General features: G+C 39.7%; 1 protein-coding gene across 4 annotated transcripts in view; it reads right to left on the bottom strand.

Moving 5' to 3' along the window:
* The window catches only part of dlc1 (DLC1 Rho GTPase activating protein), a 459,645-nt gene that overhangs the window by 44,275 nt on the left and 401,232 nt on the right, over window positions 1-14,138 (bottom strand). Inside the window, exon 1 of one of the 4 annotated variants that reach the window (XM_073064605.1) lies at window positions 1,713-2,152. The exons of 2 other annotated variants lie outside the window; for them this stretch is intronic. Coding sequence is in view for 1 of the 2 variants with exons in the window: in XM_073064604.1 (XP_072920705.1) it covers window positions 1,713-1,725 (13 nt within the window). In the remaining variant the exon portion in view is untranslated. Of the gene's footprint in view, window positions 1-1,712; window positions 2,153-14,138 lie in introns of those variants that run through there. One more of the 4 variants, XM_073064604.1, reaches the window with a different exon arrangement.

Here is a 14,138-nt window from a genome sequence, read left to right as displayed (position 1 = left end):
AAGCCCAGATTTTTATCACAACTTCATGTCTAAGTACTGTACCTACGTCACTGTGATAGTTGCTGCGAACATTGTACCGTACCTCCCCGTGTTTGTTCACGACAGTAAACTGAAGTATGGTTGATGTCAATTTGAATGACAGTTTTGCACATACTGACCCTATTAGCAATGCTCACTTCGTGACAGAACGGAATAATGAAAGAAGAGCGGGAGATACTTGCCTGCCGTCGTCGTTAAAAGCTGAACTCTGTTGCACAAATGGCTACTGGATCAAGTAGATCTTTCACTGCAATTCCAGCAGCCATTTACAGTAATGCAACCTGCTTATATTGCACAGGATTGAATGCAACCTCCTGTGTACACATTCTCATGCACAAGACATTACAAATAAAATTTACAATTTAACTTAAAGGGATTGCAAAACGAACAGGGCGCAGTTATGTTGGGAATAAACTGAAGAAGGGTCAAAATGGTAGTTTAATAGGGCCATAGTTTTTCTGTGATCATCTGATCAACACGCTCGAGCCCTGACCGTGTAACCGTCACTACCTGTGTGGTTGGGGGCCAGAGTGGAGGAAGAAAATTGGGAGCCTTCAGGACAATAGAGGAGGCGGCCTGTTTGTCTGTTTGTTTTTGCATATTTTTCTCCCTGCACCAGTGATACCGCAGCTGGCTGCAGGAGCCGACCGGGCGGGGGAGTGACGGGGAAGGCCACACGTCCCCATGGATCAAACGGGCCGCCACTGACCTCTGCGCTTACTGTCCAGCCCGAGGATTCCACTGGGTCCTAGCACCGCCCGATACCGACACAACCCCTCGCTTAACAACTGGGGTATAAAACAACTTCGGAGTCGCCCTATTCCCTTCGTGCAGGTTCAATAAAATCAATCTGAGCCTCCAGAGCTCTAGCACCAGCTAAACAATCAGATTCATCAACAAAGATTTTACCCTTTTATAATAAAATAAGCAGATGAATTAACCGCGTGCATTGAATTCGCAGGGTCCTTTTAGTGGCGCGTCTGCGAAACCGAGAAATAAACTTTAAACCAGAATGAATGAACACCGAGCCAGGTGAGTAAAGCAGACCTAAATGCATTGAACATATCAAATGAATCTGGCCCCGGGCTACGGAGGTCGCTCGGACGAGGGTTACGTGCAGTCCAGGACTTCCTTATCAAAGATCTTTCAGCTCAGGGTGGCTGTGAGGGGCAGTTTGAGAGGACACGCCAAGGCACCAAACATCACACTAACCACACTTAACTCCAGCGGCTCCGCCATCAAATTGCACGAACACAAAACCCGGAATCCCAAATAGGAAACTCAGAACTCTGGTGCCCAGCTCATCCATTCAATTCCAACAAAATCCATGTAAAAATAGCAATTACATACTGTAAGGGGGGGGGGGGGGAAGAACTGGCGTGATAATGCACCGAAACAAAATCGCTGCTGCCGAACGTTTCCTTTAAAATAAATGAAATTATAGAAAATTAGGATTAAATCACCAGTTTTCAACAACGTTCCATTTTCGACAAGATCTTAACTACAAATGGTTTACGATATAGGACGGATCCAGCCTTCATCTCACTGCCGAACTCAAATCTATCAAATGATAAGGACTTGGCCATTGCACGATCTCTTTTCGTTAGTTCAATTAAGTTAATTAGACTATTACAGGGAAATCCCACTCCACAAGGAACTCTTTGCATGCTTACGTGTTAAAATCATCGTTTCCAGCTTTCACATCAAGGTACAGTTAATGCAGCGGTATAACTCCTGAGACCCGGGAATGCTGATAGGATTGTCGATTTCTCCCAATATCCGATGGAAATACAACTGGCAACCCAAAATTGGATGAAAAGTCCTTGAAACTGTCAATAGTTCTGATATTTCAGAATTTGTTAAAGATTTCCAGTTATCGTGGAATGATACAATTCCATATCCTCGGTTCCAGGATTCGCTGTTGTGTGTACGGGGGAATGTCTGAGATGGTTAAATAAAGCTCCGAGCAAATGGCAGTCTATTCGTACAGAGCCTCCGAAGCAATCATATCGCCTCTGATCTCATCTCCGCTGCTCCGCGCTCAGCGCACTGCTGGTTCTCAGCACAGTCAGTAATCACTCCTTCAGGGTTCCGCAACCAACTCCCTTCTCAACTGAAAAACACACACACACACACACACACACACACACACACACACACACACACACACACACACACACACACACACACACACACACACACACACACACACACACACACACACACACACACACACACACTTACTTCTGCCTGGTTTCCTAAACGGTAGGATGTACCATTCAGTCATCATGAAGTTTATTAATACAAGTATTAATATCCAAAACGATTAAAGGACGTTTCAAGACTGAAACATCTCCTGTTTCTCCTGCCACAGATAGAAACATAGAAAACCTACAGCACAATACAGGCCCTTCAGCCCACAATGTTGTGCCAAACATGTCCCTACCTTAGAAATTACTAGGCTTCCCATAGCCCTCTATTTTTCTAAGCTCCATGTACCTGTCTAAAAGTCTCTTAAAAGACCCTATCGTATCCGCCTCCACCACTGTTGCTGGCAGCCCATTCCACGCACTCACCACTCTCTGAATAAAAAATTACCCCTGACATCGCCTCTGTATCTACTCCCCAGCACCTTAAACCCGTGTCCTTTGTGGCAACCATTTCAGCCCTGGGAAAAAGCCTCTGACTATCCACAGGATCAATGCCTCTCATTATCTTATACACCTCTATCAGGTCACCTCTCATCCTCCGTCACTCCAAGAAGAAAAGGCCAAGTTCACTCAACCTATTCTCATAAGGCATGCTCCCCAATCCAGGCAACATCCTTGTAAATCTCCTCTGCACCATTTTTATGGCTTCCAGATCCTTCCTGTAGATGTGGACCGTCCTGCTGAGTATTTCCAGCATTTTTTCTATTTTTGTTTTAGATTTCCAAGAGTTGCAGGTATATTGATTTTCAGTATTATAGTCTTTGAAAAACATGGGCACGTAATTTACCTCCAGGTCTGATCCAACATGGCTTTAGCAAAACTGGTTCTTTATTTTAGAAGTCATAATGTAAGGGTTCAAAACATCAGAGTTGCCTTACCTAATTTTATCATTGTGGTTTATCAATGAGTTGAGGGAGTGCTGGATTGGGAGATTATCTTCAGGAAGAATTGTTACACTGAAGTCCCCCCCACCCTTTCAGATAAGCATAAAAGAACTTGAAATGCTATTCAAAGAAAAGGGACAGTAGTTGCTGGATCATGTTTATCCTATAACCAATTATTGGGCTTTTCATTTCATATCTGGGTGGAGGAGCAACACCTTATATTCAGTCTGGGTATCTACCCTCCAACCTAATGGTATTAATATTGATTTCTCTGACCAGTGAACAAAATTCCCCCTCCCCTTCCTCTATTTCCCCACTCTGACCTTTTACTTCTTCTCACCTGCCCATTACTTCCACGATCCCCTCCTCATTCCCTTTTTCCTATTGTCCACTCTCCTCTCCTAACAGATTCTTTTTTCTGCAGCTATTGACCTTTCCCACCACCTGGCTTCACCTATCGCTTTCCAGTCAGCCTCTTTCCCCTCCTCACAGCTCTCAGTTATTCCTGAAAAAGGTCTCGGCCTGAAATGTTGACGGTTTACTCTTTTCCTTAGACGTGGCCTGATCTGCTGAGTTTCTCCAGCAGTTTGTGTGTGTGTTGCTTTGGATTTCTTACATGTACAGATTTTCTCATGTTTTTCATTTTATTTGGCTGGTGTAGCCTTAATGGGCACAAATGTTGTGTCCTACGTTGTAATAGTAACTGTATTTCATTAGCCATATAAATCTCAGAGCCGCTACATGAAGGAAAGCCAACAATGGAAGAAAGCAGAGAAGAAAAATCCAGATGTCAACAAACCGAATCTCCATACGTTGCTGGTGAAATGGAATAAAAGCAAGCTACATGTCATAGCAAGTAGCGCAAAGGTCCAGAACTGTAAAGAATGTCAGCAGGAAGTGATTAACACAGTGGAGTCATGTATTTGGATATTCTGGATATCCTCAAATCTTTTAGACCATCCATATGAACAAAAGTGTTTGACTCTTCAGAAATGTGCTCTATTGTAAATATGTAATTGTTTGGAAACATTTGTCTAAACCGAAAATATTGAAGAAAGTGATAACTATTGAAAGGATTAGCTTTTTTATCACATGAACATCGAAACACTGAAACATAAGGTAAAGTGTATTGTTTGCATCAATGACCAACACAGTCCATAGATGCGTTGGGAGTAGCCTGCCAGTGTCACCATACTTCTGGAGCCAACATGGCGTGCCCACAACTTCCTAACCATGTATCTTTGAAATGTTGGAGGAAACCAGAGCACCTGGAGGAAAACCAAGTGGTCACAGGGACAAAGTACAAACTTCTTACAGACAGTGGTGGGAATTGTAACCCGATTGCTAGTGCTGCAAAGTGTTATGCTGGTCACTATGCTACTGTACTGCCAAATTTGCTGCTGTTATTTTTGTGCTTAAAGAGTACATTTGATGTAGTTTGAGGTGTAAGATGTTATCAAGAGGTCTCTTCTGTACATTTGCTTATGGCTGTATCATACCTGCTACATCTACAGTTTTGTTCACCAAGTGGCTCAGTTAATATTACAGCAGCTTTTTTTATGAACACTATGAGCACAGACCAGAAGATTGCAAAGTACTTCAAGACCAATGAGATTCATTCTTGAAGCATTCTCAGTTGTGTGAACAAGTCTGGCAGCAAATTTCAGTTCATACTGGAAAGATCCATTTAAGCTTCATTTAGCCCACGATGGCAAACAGCAACTCTGTGCTGAAGTGCTCAGGACACATTAGTGACAGCATAGGAAAGCCAAGTTCACTATTTGTGTCTTTTGTACAGGAGAGGGTTAAGAGCTGGAAGGTATGGAAGGAAAGACTGGATTGTGCTTTTTTAAAAGTCACACCCAGTGCACCAAAGGGAGATTAGGAGGCAGAGATAGGGAATGAAACATTAAACCTCTCTTTTACTGCTCCTGCCTAAAATAATTACACACAAGTGTTCTTATACACTGATGATTGTCTATCATAGATAGAAATTGGCCTGTTCAACCAAGAGAACCTGACCAGATTAGTGATTGTTTACAGAACAGGTGAATAATTGGTAGATGGTACCTCTCCATCCTTGCTTTCTGTCATGGGTCAATGTCAAATTGTGACAGATAATCCATTCTCTTCTTGACCTTAGACTTAGATAAAAGGACAGAGTGTAATGTATCCATGCAGCAATTCAAGAAGGTAGCTTTTCACTTATTCCTGAAGAACAATTGGAGGGGACAATAAATTCTAACCTTGCCAACAACCCCTACAGCTAATAAGTGAATATAATGAATATTGGTAATACTCTGCTAGGTCGGTAGATGAAAAGAGCCTACAAAGGACAGTAGACTGGTTGTTCGTGGGCTAGAGATGGCAAATGTGAAGTTATTCATTTTGATAAGGATAGCAAAATAACACATTATTAAAAGTTGAGAAGAGTAAATTTTGCTCTATGTATGCATGTGTAGGGTGAAATGGACTGAGAAATTAAATATCAAGTTTAGGAAAATTTAGCACCTCCACTAACCAGGCATGCTCTCTGCCTGCTGCTGCCATCGGGAAGAAGATACAGGAGCCTCAGGACCCACACCACTAAGTTCAGGAACAGTTATTACCCCACAACCAGAGGGGATAACTTCACTCAACTTAACTTCACACAACACTGAACTGTTCTCACAACCCATGGGCGCACTTTCAATGGCTCTTCGTCTCATGTTCTCGATATTTATTGTTTTTTTTATTTATTTAAAATTTTCTTTTTGTATCTGCACAGCTTGTTGTCTTTTGCACATTGATTGTTTGTCTGTCTTGTTGCATGCAGTTTTTTCATTGATTCTATTGTGGTATCTTTGTATTTACTGTGAATGCCCACAAGAAAATGAATCTCAGAGTAATATATGGTGACATATATTTACCTTGATAATAAATTTACTTTGAACTCTGAACTTAAACACTGGAGATGCAGGTGCAGCAATGTGATTGATGGTTGGAAATTGGGGCCAAGAAGGCAGAATATGTGGTGTTTGGAGCTGCAGGAGATGGGAAGGCAAATGGTGAGAGTTACTAGGGTTGTAGGTCAATCTCATGAGAAAATGATGGGGAGGACCTGAAGGAGAGGTTATCAGTAATCAATTTAAGGGGACTGGCACTATTATTGGATCTGCCCTTCTAGCTTATGGAAAAACTTCTTCACAGGGATAATGGAAACAGGCTGCAGACAGCTGAGGCTTTTGCATTATGAATAAAATTCCAGAAGACGGTTTCTGTATGTGCATTTCATGTGACTAGAAGCCACTGTAAAGTTTCTGGCAACACACACAAAATGCTGGTGGAACACAGCAGGCCAGGCAGCATCTATAAGAAGCACTGTCGACGTTTCGGGCCGAGACCCTTCGTCACTCTGGGTCCTTCATGAGTTACACAGCAGATGCACTGAAGGAAGCGAGAATAAAACTTGCTGTAAGTTCCCATCTTTTCCATTAGCATTTTGTTTTTAATAGAAATTGGATTATTTTTATTAAAAACAAACTGAATTTTGGAGACGATGGAATAAAGATTCACTAAAATAATTTCTGTGAGCAGAGGTTGTTTTGAGGAGAGATTGAATAAAACTTATGACTCAAAGAAATAAAGCAATCAGAGGTGATTTCAATATAAATTTAAGATACTGAATGGAATTGACAAAAGAGATATGAAGAAGTAAGGCAGTTGTTTCCCCAAACTGAAGTTGATCTGATCTGGAATTGATTATTTAGGAATGTGATAAGGATAAACGTCTTCATTGAAACTTTAAAATCTTCTACCTTATGAAGTGGTGGATACTAAATAATTAAATCAGATTTAAAGAATCACATTTTTATCACTGACATGTCATGACATTTGTTGTTTTGTGGCTGCAGAACAGTGCAAGACATAAAAAATACTACAAGTTACAATAAAAAATAAAATAAATTGCAAAAGAGGAAAGTGAGGAAGTGTTCATGGTATCATAAACCATTCAGAATTCTGTTGGCAGAGGAAACAAACTGTTCCTAAAACACTGAGTGTGTTTCTTCAGGCTCCTGTACCTCCTTCCTGATTGCAGTAATGAGAAGAGGGCATACTCTGGATGGTGAAGGCCCTTAGTGATGGGTGGCATTTCCTTGAGGTGCTGCCTTTTGAAGGTGCCCTCAACGGTGGGGAGGCTTGAGCCTGTGATGGAGCTGGCTGAGTCTACAACTCTGCAGTCCCTGTGCACTGGAGCCTCCACACCAGCCAGAATGCTCTTTATGGTCCATCTGTAGAAATTCACCAGAGTTGTTGTTGACATATTAATCTCCTCAAAGTACTCATGAATAAGGCCACTGACATGCTTTCTTTGTGAATATGTTGGAACCAGGATAGATCTTCTGATATGTTGAGTATAATCAAGACTGGGTTTGATAAATTTTGGATAGTAATGGAATTGGTCCAGGGGTTCAGACAAGAAAATGGGCATGAGCTATAGTATCAACCATCAAACATTGAAGGTAGAGCCTGAGGGTTTGAATGAATTACACCTGCTCTTATTTCTGTAAGATTTGGGCCATGGGAGCAGTGTGCAGTTAGGTTACTGAATTATTAATCCAGAGCTCCAGGTGATTGATCTGAGACTACAAAATCAAATACCAGCAGAACAAAATACATTTGAAATAATGAGGCTGTATCTTTGGAAGCAAAGAGATAGTTGATGATTCAGGCTGAGGCCTTGTATCAGTGCTGAGGTATGGTCTTGACTTCCAATGTCAATAATCCCTTTGCCTCCAAAGATGCTGCACAATCCACTGAGATCCTTTGCTCCCAATTACAACGACTGTAGTCTCTTTATCTCCTTGTTTGCTTTGATCTAAATGGGACTACCGCTCCTCAGCAATGTAATTGGCGCCTAGCCTACCCTCTGAAACTGATCAGCTTTCTATTATTCAAGGTTAATTAGTGAGGACCAATGACCAATGCAGTGAATGTAAGGAAAGCATGCACTTTTCTGTATTTCTTTCATATATTTTTTCTGAATAAAATTTATTTTTAAAATAAAATGAGGTGGAATAAATATTGGCTTTGCTGTAGACTTCAGAAATCTATCCAAGAAAACAGCCACTTAAGACTATTGAACATTTGTCAGTATTTGGCATAGCTACAGAGTCCTATAACTTGCAAAGGAGATGTCCTTAGGACCAATATTATCCTTTCTCTTAATGGTATTTGTACGTGGTTATGGTAGAAAAACATTTGACTTAATTTTGTGCAATTCTTCCCATGGATAGAGAAGCTCTCAATTGAAACTACTAAGTGATGCCCATCAAAATGCATAAAGTTTATTTCAACAAGTACTGGGAAAGTAACGTCAATTGTCTGGAGTTGTTGACTTATGCCCATTATAAAATAAAGGTTCTTTCTATCTGTATAATCAAATCTCAAAGTAAAAGTGTAAGAAGCAGTTTAAATAAAAGTAATAGTTTATAAACATCACAATTTTACTTTAATATTTGTGATTGATTTCTGTAACTTTATTCTGAATTATGCAAGTAAGTACAAAAATGATAATTAAATGATTTTCACCTGATAATTCACAATGTGTTATGGGCTAAATATAAGCTTAGTTCTTTGATCTTTTCAGGTATTATATTCAGAGTGACTAGACGGAACTTAATATTGATACACTTACACTGAGAGCAGTCCATATTTAGTTCACTAACTGGAGAGTATTGAATTACAATACTGACATAAAAATTGGTCTTTCATTTCTGTTAGAAAAAGGAACAAGGAGGCTTGCTGAAATGTTTCAGATGAGGATGAAGACCTGTTAATGCAAGGATCACTAACTTCTGGAATATATTTCAAATGTAAAAACCATTCAGAGTTCAAAATACTGAATTCAAAAAATCCCCCAGTAGATATGTTACCAGATATAGCCTTAATGCAGGCTTTGGCTGTAATGCTTTTGTCTATTTGACTTTTGAAGCCTAGGCATAATGCAATAGCTAAAATAGCCTAGCTAAAATGGTTAGATTTTGTTTGTCAAGTAAGAGGTTTACATCTTGCTGCTAGTTTAATTTGCCTGGTAAAGCATTGCATTCTGATCAGGGCAAGTCTCACTTCCTAGTTGAAATTGTATTTATTTCCTCAGCTTGCAAATGTTTCATGTGTTTTGATGTTACGATATAATATTGGATGAACATAGAGGCCAATTTATTAAATCAGTCAGTCAGTCACTTACTTCTTTTTTGTTAATAGTTCTCAGAAAGATTGACAATTTAAGAGGATAATTGTGACAATGACTGTCTTGAGCTGAAAGGTCTGGCATTTGGCGTAAAAAGCTCATTCAAAACTCTTGGAATGTAGAGAGGTTTCCCAGAGGCAGTAAACAAAATGCAGATACTGAGCAGGAAGAGGCAAAGGAAAAAGTGTGGTGGGAGGGCGTGACACTGTGATGAGAGAAAGGAATCTGAAGGATGTCTTTGAACATGTGGGTGGAGATAGCAAGATGGAAGTCACACTTTTTAAAACAATGGCTGCTGATGGAGAATCTGAAGATCTAAGAACCAAAGAGAAGGCTGGCAGAGGGCATTGTTTGCCAGTGTACATCAACAGATCACTGATGTGGAGACCATGAAAGGATTTAACTCCTAATTATCAACAAAATGTAAAGTTCCATGTATAACTGACAATTCAAGCATGGAAACTGAAAATGTATCAAATAAATATAAACTTTGCTTAAGCTGCTAATACAAGAGTAACTTATCCACTCCTTAAAATGTAGATGTTGGATGCTTCTCTCTTTAAATGTACCCTGATATTGAGTCACTTCTGTTTACAAGTGAATCAATGCTAGGAATGGTAACAGCATAGTACAGTTGCTATTTTGCACGAAGTTCTACTGAGTGGCAAATACAAGTTTTGGACCATGTGTTGGAATTTACAAATCCCTTATTGGCTGTGAACTAGGCCTACATCTTCTGGACAAAATAAAATTTGTATTTAACTTTATTTCTTTTCCCAAAATTATTTATCAATCTTTGATACCAATTACAGGCATACTAAGCAGATATCCATTGCTTGGAACTTAATCTCATGCTTGCCATGATATAGTTTGATAATACATATTGAATATCCTTGATTCGACATGCTTGAGGCTGGATGTGTTTTGGATTTTGGAATATATAATGAGATAGACAGGGATCGCCATCATTTTGAACTCTGAATTTATGTGTTACCAGTAAGCAGTCTTTGCCTTACACTTGTTCATCACATGTACATACACAACAGTAAAAAATTATTACATGTGATTAATATGATGAAAATATAATGAGACCAGGGTACAAAAGCAACATCAGGTGAACACCTGAATCAGCTGTTGAACAACAACGAACAACGGCAGGCTTTCAGTCTCCACCTAGGATGCGTGGTTTGGTTAAAAGTTTACAATTGTTTACATTTTTTAAAGTTTTATGTAAGATAGATGTGTAAGGTAAGGTATGACTGTGTGGCTAAGCACAGATCCAATGCTAATTTCAAGTTTGCTGATGAGGTTGCTGTTGTTGGCTGAATCAAAGGTGGTGATATAACAGCGTACAGGAGGGAAATTGAAAATCTGTCTGAGTGGTATCATAACAACAATCTCTTACTCAATGTCAGCAAGACCAAGAAACTGATTATAGACTTCAGAAAAGGGAAACCAGAGGTCTATGAGCCAGTCCTCACTGGAGGATCAAAGGTGGAGAGAGTTAGCAACTTTAAATTCCTGGGTGTCACCATTTCAGAGGATCTGTCCTGGACCCAGCACATAAGTGCAATTGTGAGGAAAGCATGGTAGTGCCTCTACTTCCTTAGGAGTCTACAGAGATTCGACATGACATCTACGACGGGTGATTGATAAGTTTGTGGCCTAAGGTAGAAGGAGTCAATTTTTGAAAACCTAGCACATTTATTTTTCAACATAGTCCCCTCCTACATTTACAAACAGTCCAGCGGTCAAGGAGCATACGGATCTTGGACATCCAGAAAGTGTCCACAGCAGGGCTGATTGATAAGCTTGTGGCCTAAGGTAGAAGGAGATGAGTTATACAGCTCTCGTTACATGCACATGTAGTTCAACTCTTTGAGTGATTATGCAGAACGTTTGAAGTTCGTAACTCATTGGGATGATTGATAAGTTCGTGGCCTAAGATAGAAGGAGATGAGTTATTAACTTCAAACTTTCTGCATAATCACTCAAAGAGTTGAACTGCACGTGCATGTAACGAGAGCTGTATAACTCATCTCCTTCTACCTTAGGCCATGAACTTATCAATCACCCATCAGTGGACACTTTCTGGATGTCCAAGATCCGTATGCTCCACGACCGCTGGACTGTATGTAAATGTAGGAGGGGACTATGTTGAAAAATAAATGTACTAGGTTTTCTAAAATTGACTCCTCCTACCTTAGGCCACGAACATATCAATCACCCCTCGATTGAATGGAAAATTCTACAAAAGATAGTGGATTTGGCCAGTACACCAGGGGTAAAGGCCTCCCTGTTATAGATTTGCTGAGTATGCCCACAAGAAAATGAATGTCAGAGTTATATATGGTGACATATATGTACATTGATAGTAAAACTTACTTTGACCTTTGAACTTTTGAACTTTGAGATGTTGGAAGCTATCTGCATTGTAGACCTGCATTGGTGCTAGATTTTCATTAGCGACAATCTCGGCCAACTCATCATTGAATTTCTCTGCTGCTTTGTGATCAGCAGATGCTTCATCTTTAACATTTTTGAATTCTTTAAGAATTTAATGCTGTGCTTTTTCTTAAATCTCTGCAACCAGCCTGCTGAATATTCAAAATTATTTTCAATTCACAGTTCCTGTGATGTGCAGAGACCTGTGTACTGCCTAGGAACCTTCCCATTGCCTTGCAAAATTTTCTATTTGTGAAGTCATGTCAGTTAAAAAAAATGGATTTTGGAGGCTTTCAGATTTTGGTTTTTCGGAAAAGATTATTTAACCCGTAGTAGGTTGCAATGTTTAAACTGTCCTGGGGCAGCAAATGTCACACACCTGAAAGAGAAGTGACTGCCAAAGGCTGAACAATCAATTTTCATAGATTGTCAGCTCTCTTTACAATGCCATTTCGGCACAGTCGAGGTGCGTTTATTCAAACTGAATTGGATCTCCTGAATGTTTGCATAGTAACACTTTTACAAGTGCTTCTGCATTGAGATCTTCCTGCAAGCAGCACAGAGCAGCACTGTAGATTGGCTCTCAGTTACAGCTGCTAAATTCATTCCCCTCAGCCTAATGTTGGAATTCCATACTTCTGTTTAATGATCTGATAAAGCAGCTAGATTAAAAAGTGTAAATATGAGGAGCTCTGGTGTATATGCTGCAGCTCCTGATTCAAACATATATTGTTTCAGTATGGCTATAAAATTGTCTGAAATTTCAAATCAGACCCAGAGCTGTTCTGATCTTATCCAGAACTGTGGCATGACTTTTACAGTAAGGAAGGAAAAGGACGAAAGTCAGTCATGACTTCTCCTTTTGAATGATATCCTATCTGGGTTTCAGGTTTTGAAAGTTTGCACGTGTGACCATAAAATACAAATTTACAATGTGATCCACACGAAAGGGAGCCCCACCCGCAGTGAGGAACAATTCAGATCGCAGTGTACTCCATGCATTTTCCAGGCGTCTAATTTAATGGTTGGAAAATGGTGGAAATGTTCTAAGCTCCTGCCAGGGGTACAACGATGGAAAAATACTCTGAATGAGGTGAGAATCAGTCTTTATAATGCTGACTCTCATTGTTAAATAATCTCAGAAACCAGGTTGGTGCATAATGACTGGCTAGCTGGATAGAACACAATGGAGAATGCATTCCCTTAGGGACTATATAAAATTTCTGATAGGTGTGCATATTGCAGTTCAGGGTTGGTGATTGATTTGAGTGGTCTATTCAGTTTAAAATCCACTTCCTGATTTGAAGCCAACCAAAATTTTTTTTAACTACAAAGTGAGCTATTGCACTGTATGTTCTTTTGAATTCAGATTTGCTTTTCAGTTTGTTCTGCATAGAAATCTTCGCCATAGTACAGACATTACACAGATGCCATGGCTGTCCTCCCTACACACAGCGTTTATATGCCTAAAGCAGCAGCAGATGACATAGGATTCAAACAACCTCAGTTTAACAAGGCCTCTGTGGGATAGATTCCTTTAGGGACTCTGCGTTCGAGATCCATCTGAAAACTGATAAAGAGAGCCCAAATTGTCAGCTGCACATAGTAGTGGTCACAGCTGCTTTACGGTTGTTGTGGCCTGCAGGGGTCACAGCAAGGGCTTGCTTTAATCAGCCTTTCAAATCTGCTGCCTTCAACTTTGCTTCATGAAAAATAAACAGTCGCAAAGCTAAGGCATCTTTAGGACATCATGGCATTTTAATTAATATTTGTAATGCATGTTTACATGAGTGCAGTGCATAAATGCTTGACTTTACAGGGACATTATCACTTTCACAACTTTTTTAGGGGTTAATTCCTTTAAAAACAAAAGCTTTGTGGCATTAGATTTTTTTGCAGTTTAAGGATTTTAGATATGCCTTTTGTTGGTAAAGATTTGAAGTTTTAAATATATGGTTTTAAACAGTAATCTCTTTAAATAGGTATCAGTAAGTTCAACTGTTCAAAGCTCAAATTAAATGTATTATCAAAGTACATGTATGTCACCAAATACAAACCTAAGATTTATTTTCTTGCAGGCATTCACAGTAAACACCAGATGCACAATAGAATTAATGAAGTACCGCCCCCCCCAGTAGGATGGGCATCAACTAATATGCAAAATACAACAATCTGTGCAAATAGAAACTGAGAAAATAATAAATAAGCTACAAACATAAAAAAATAAGCTGAAAGTGAGTCCATAGGTTGTGAGAACAGTTCAGTGATGGGACGAATGAAATTATCCCCTCTAATTGAAGAGCCTGATAGTTGTGGGATAATAACTGT

Source organism: Hemitrygon akajei, chromosome 13, assembly GCF_048418815.1.
Source record: "Hemitrygon akajei chromosome 13, sHemAka1.3, whole genome shotgun sequence".
NCBI lineage: Eukaryota > Metazoa > Chordata > Chondrichthyes > Myliobatiformes > Dasyatidae > Hemitrygon > Hemitrygon akajei.
This window is presented reverse-complemented; position numbering and strand designations above follow the sequence as displayed.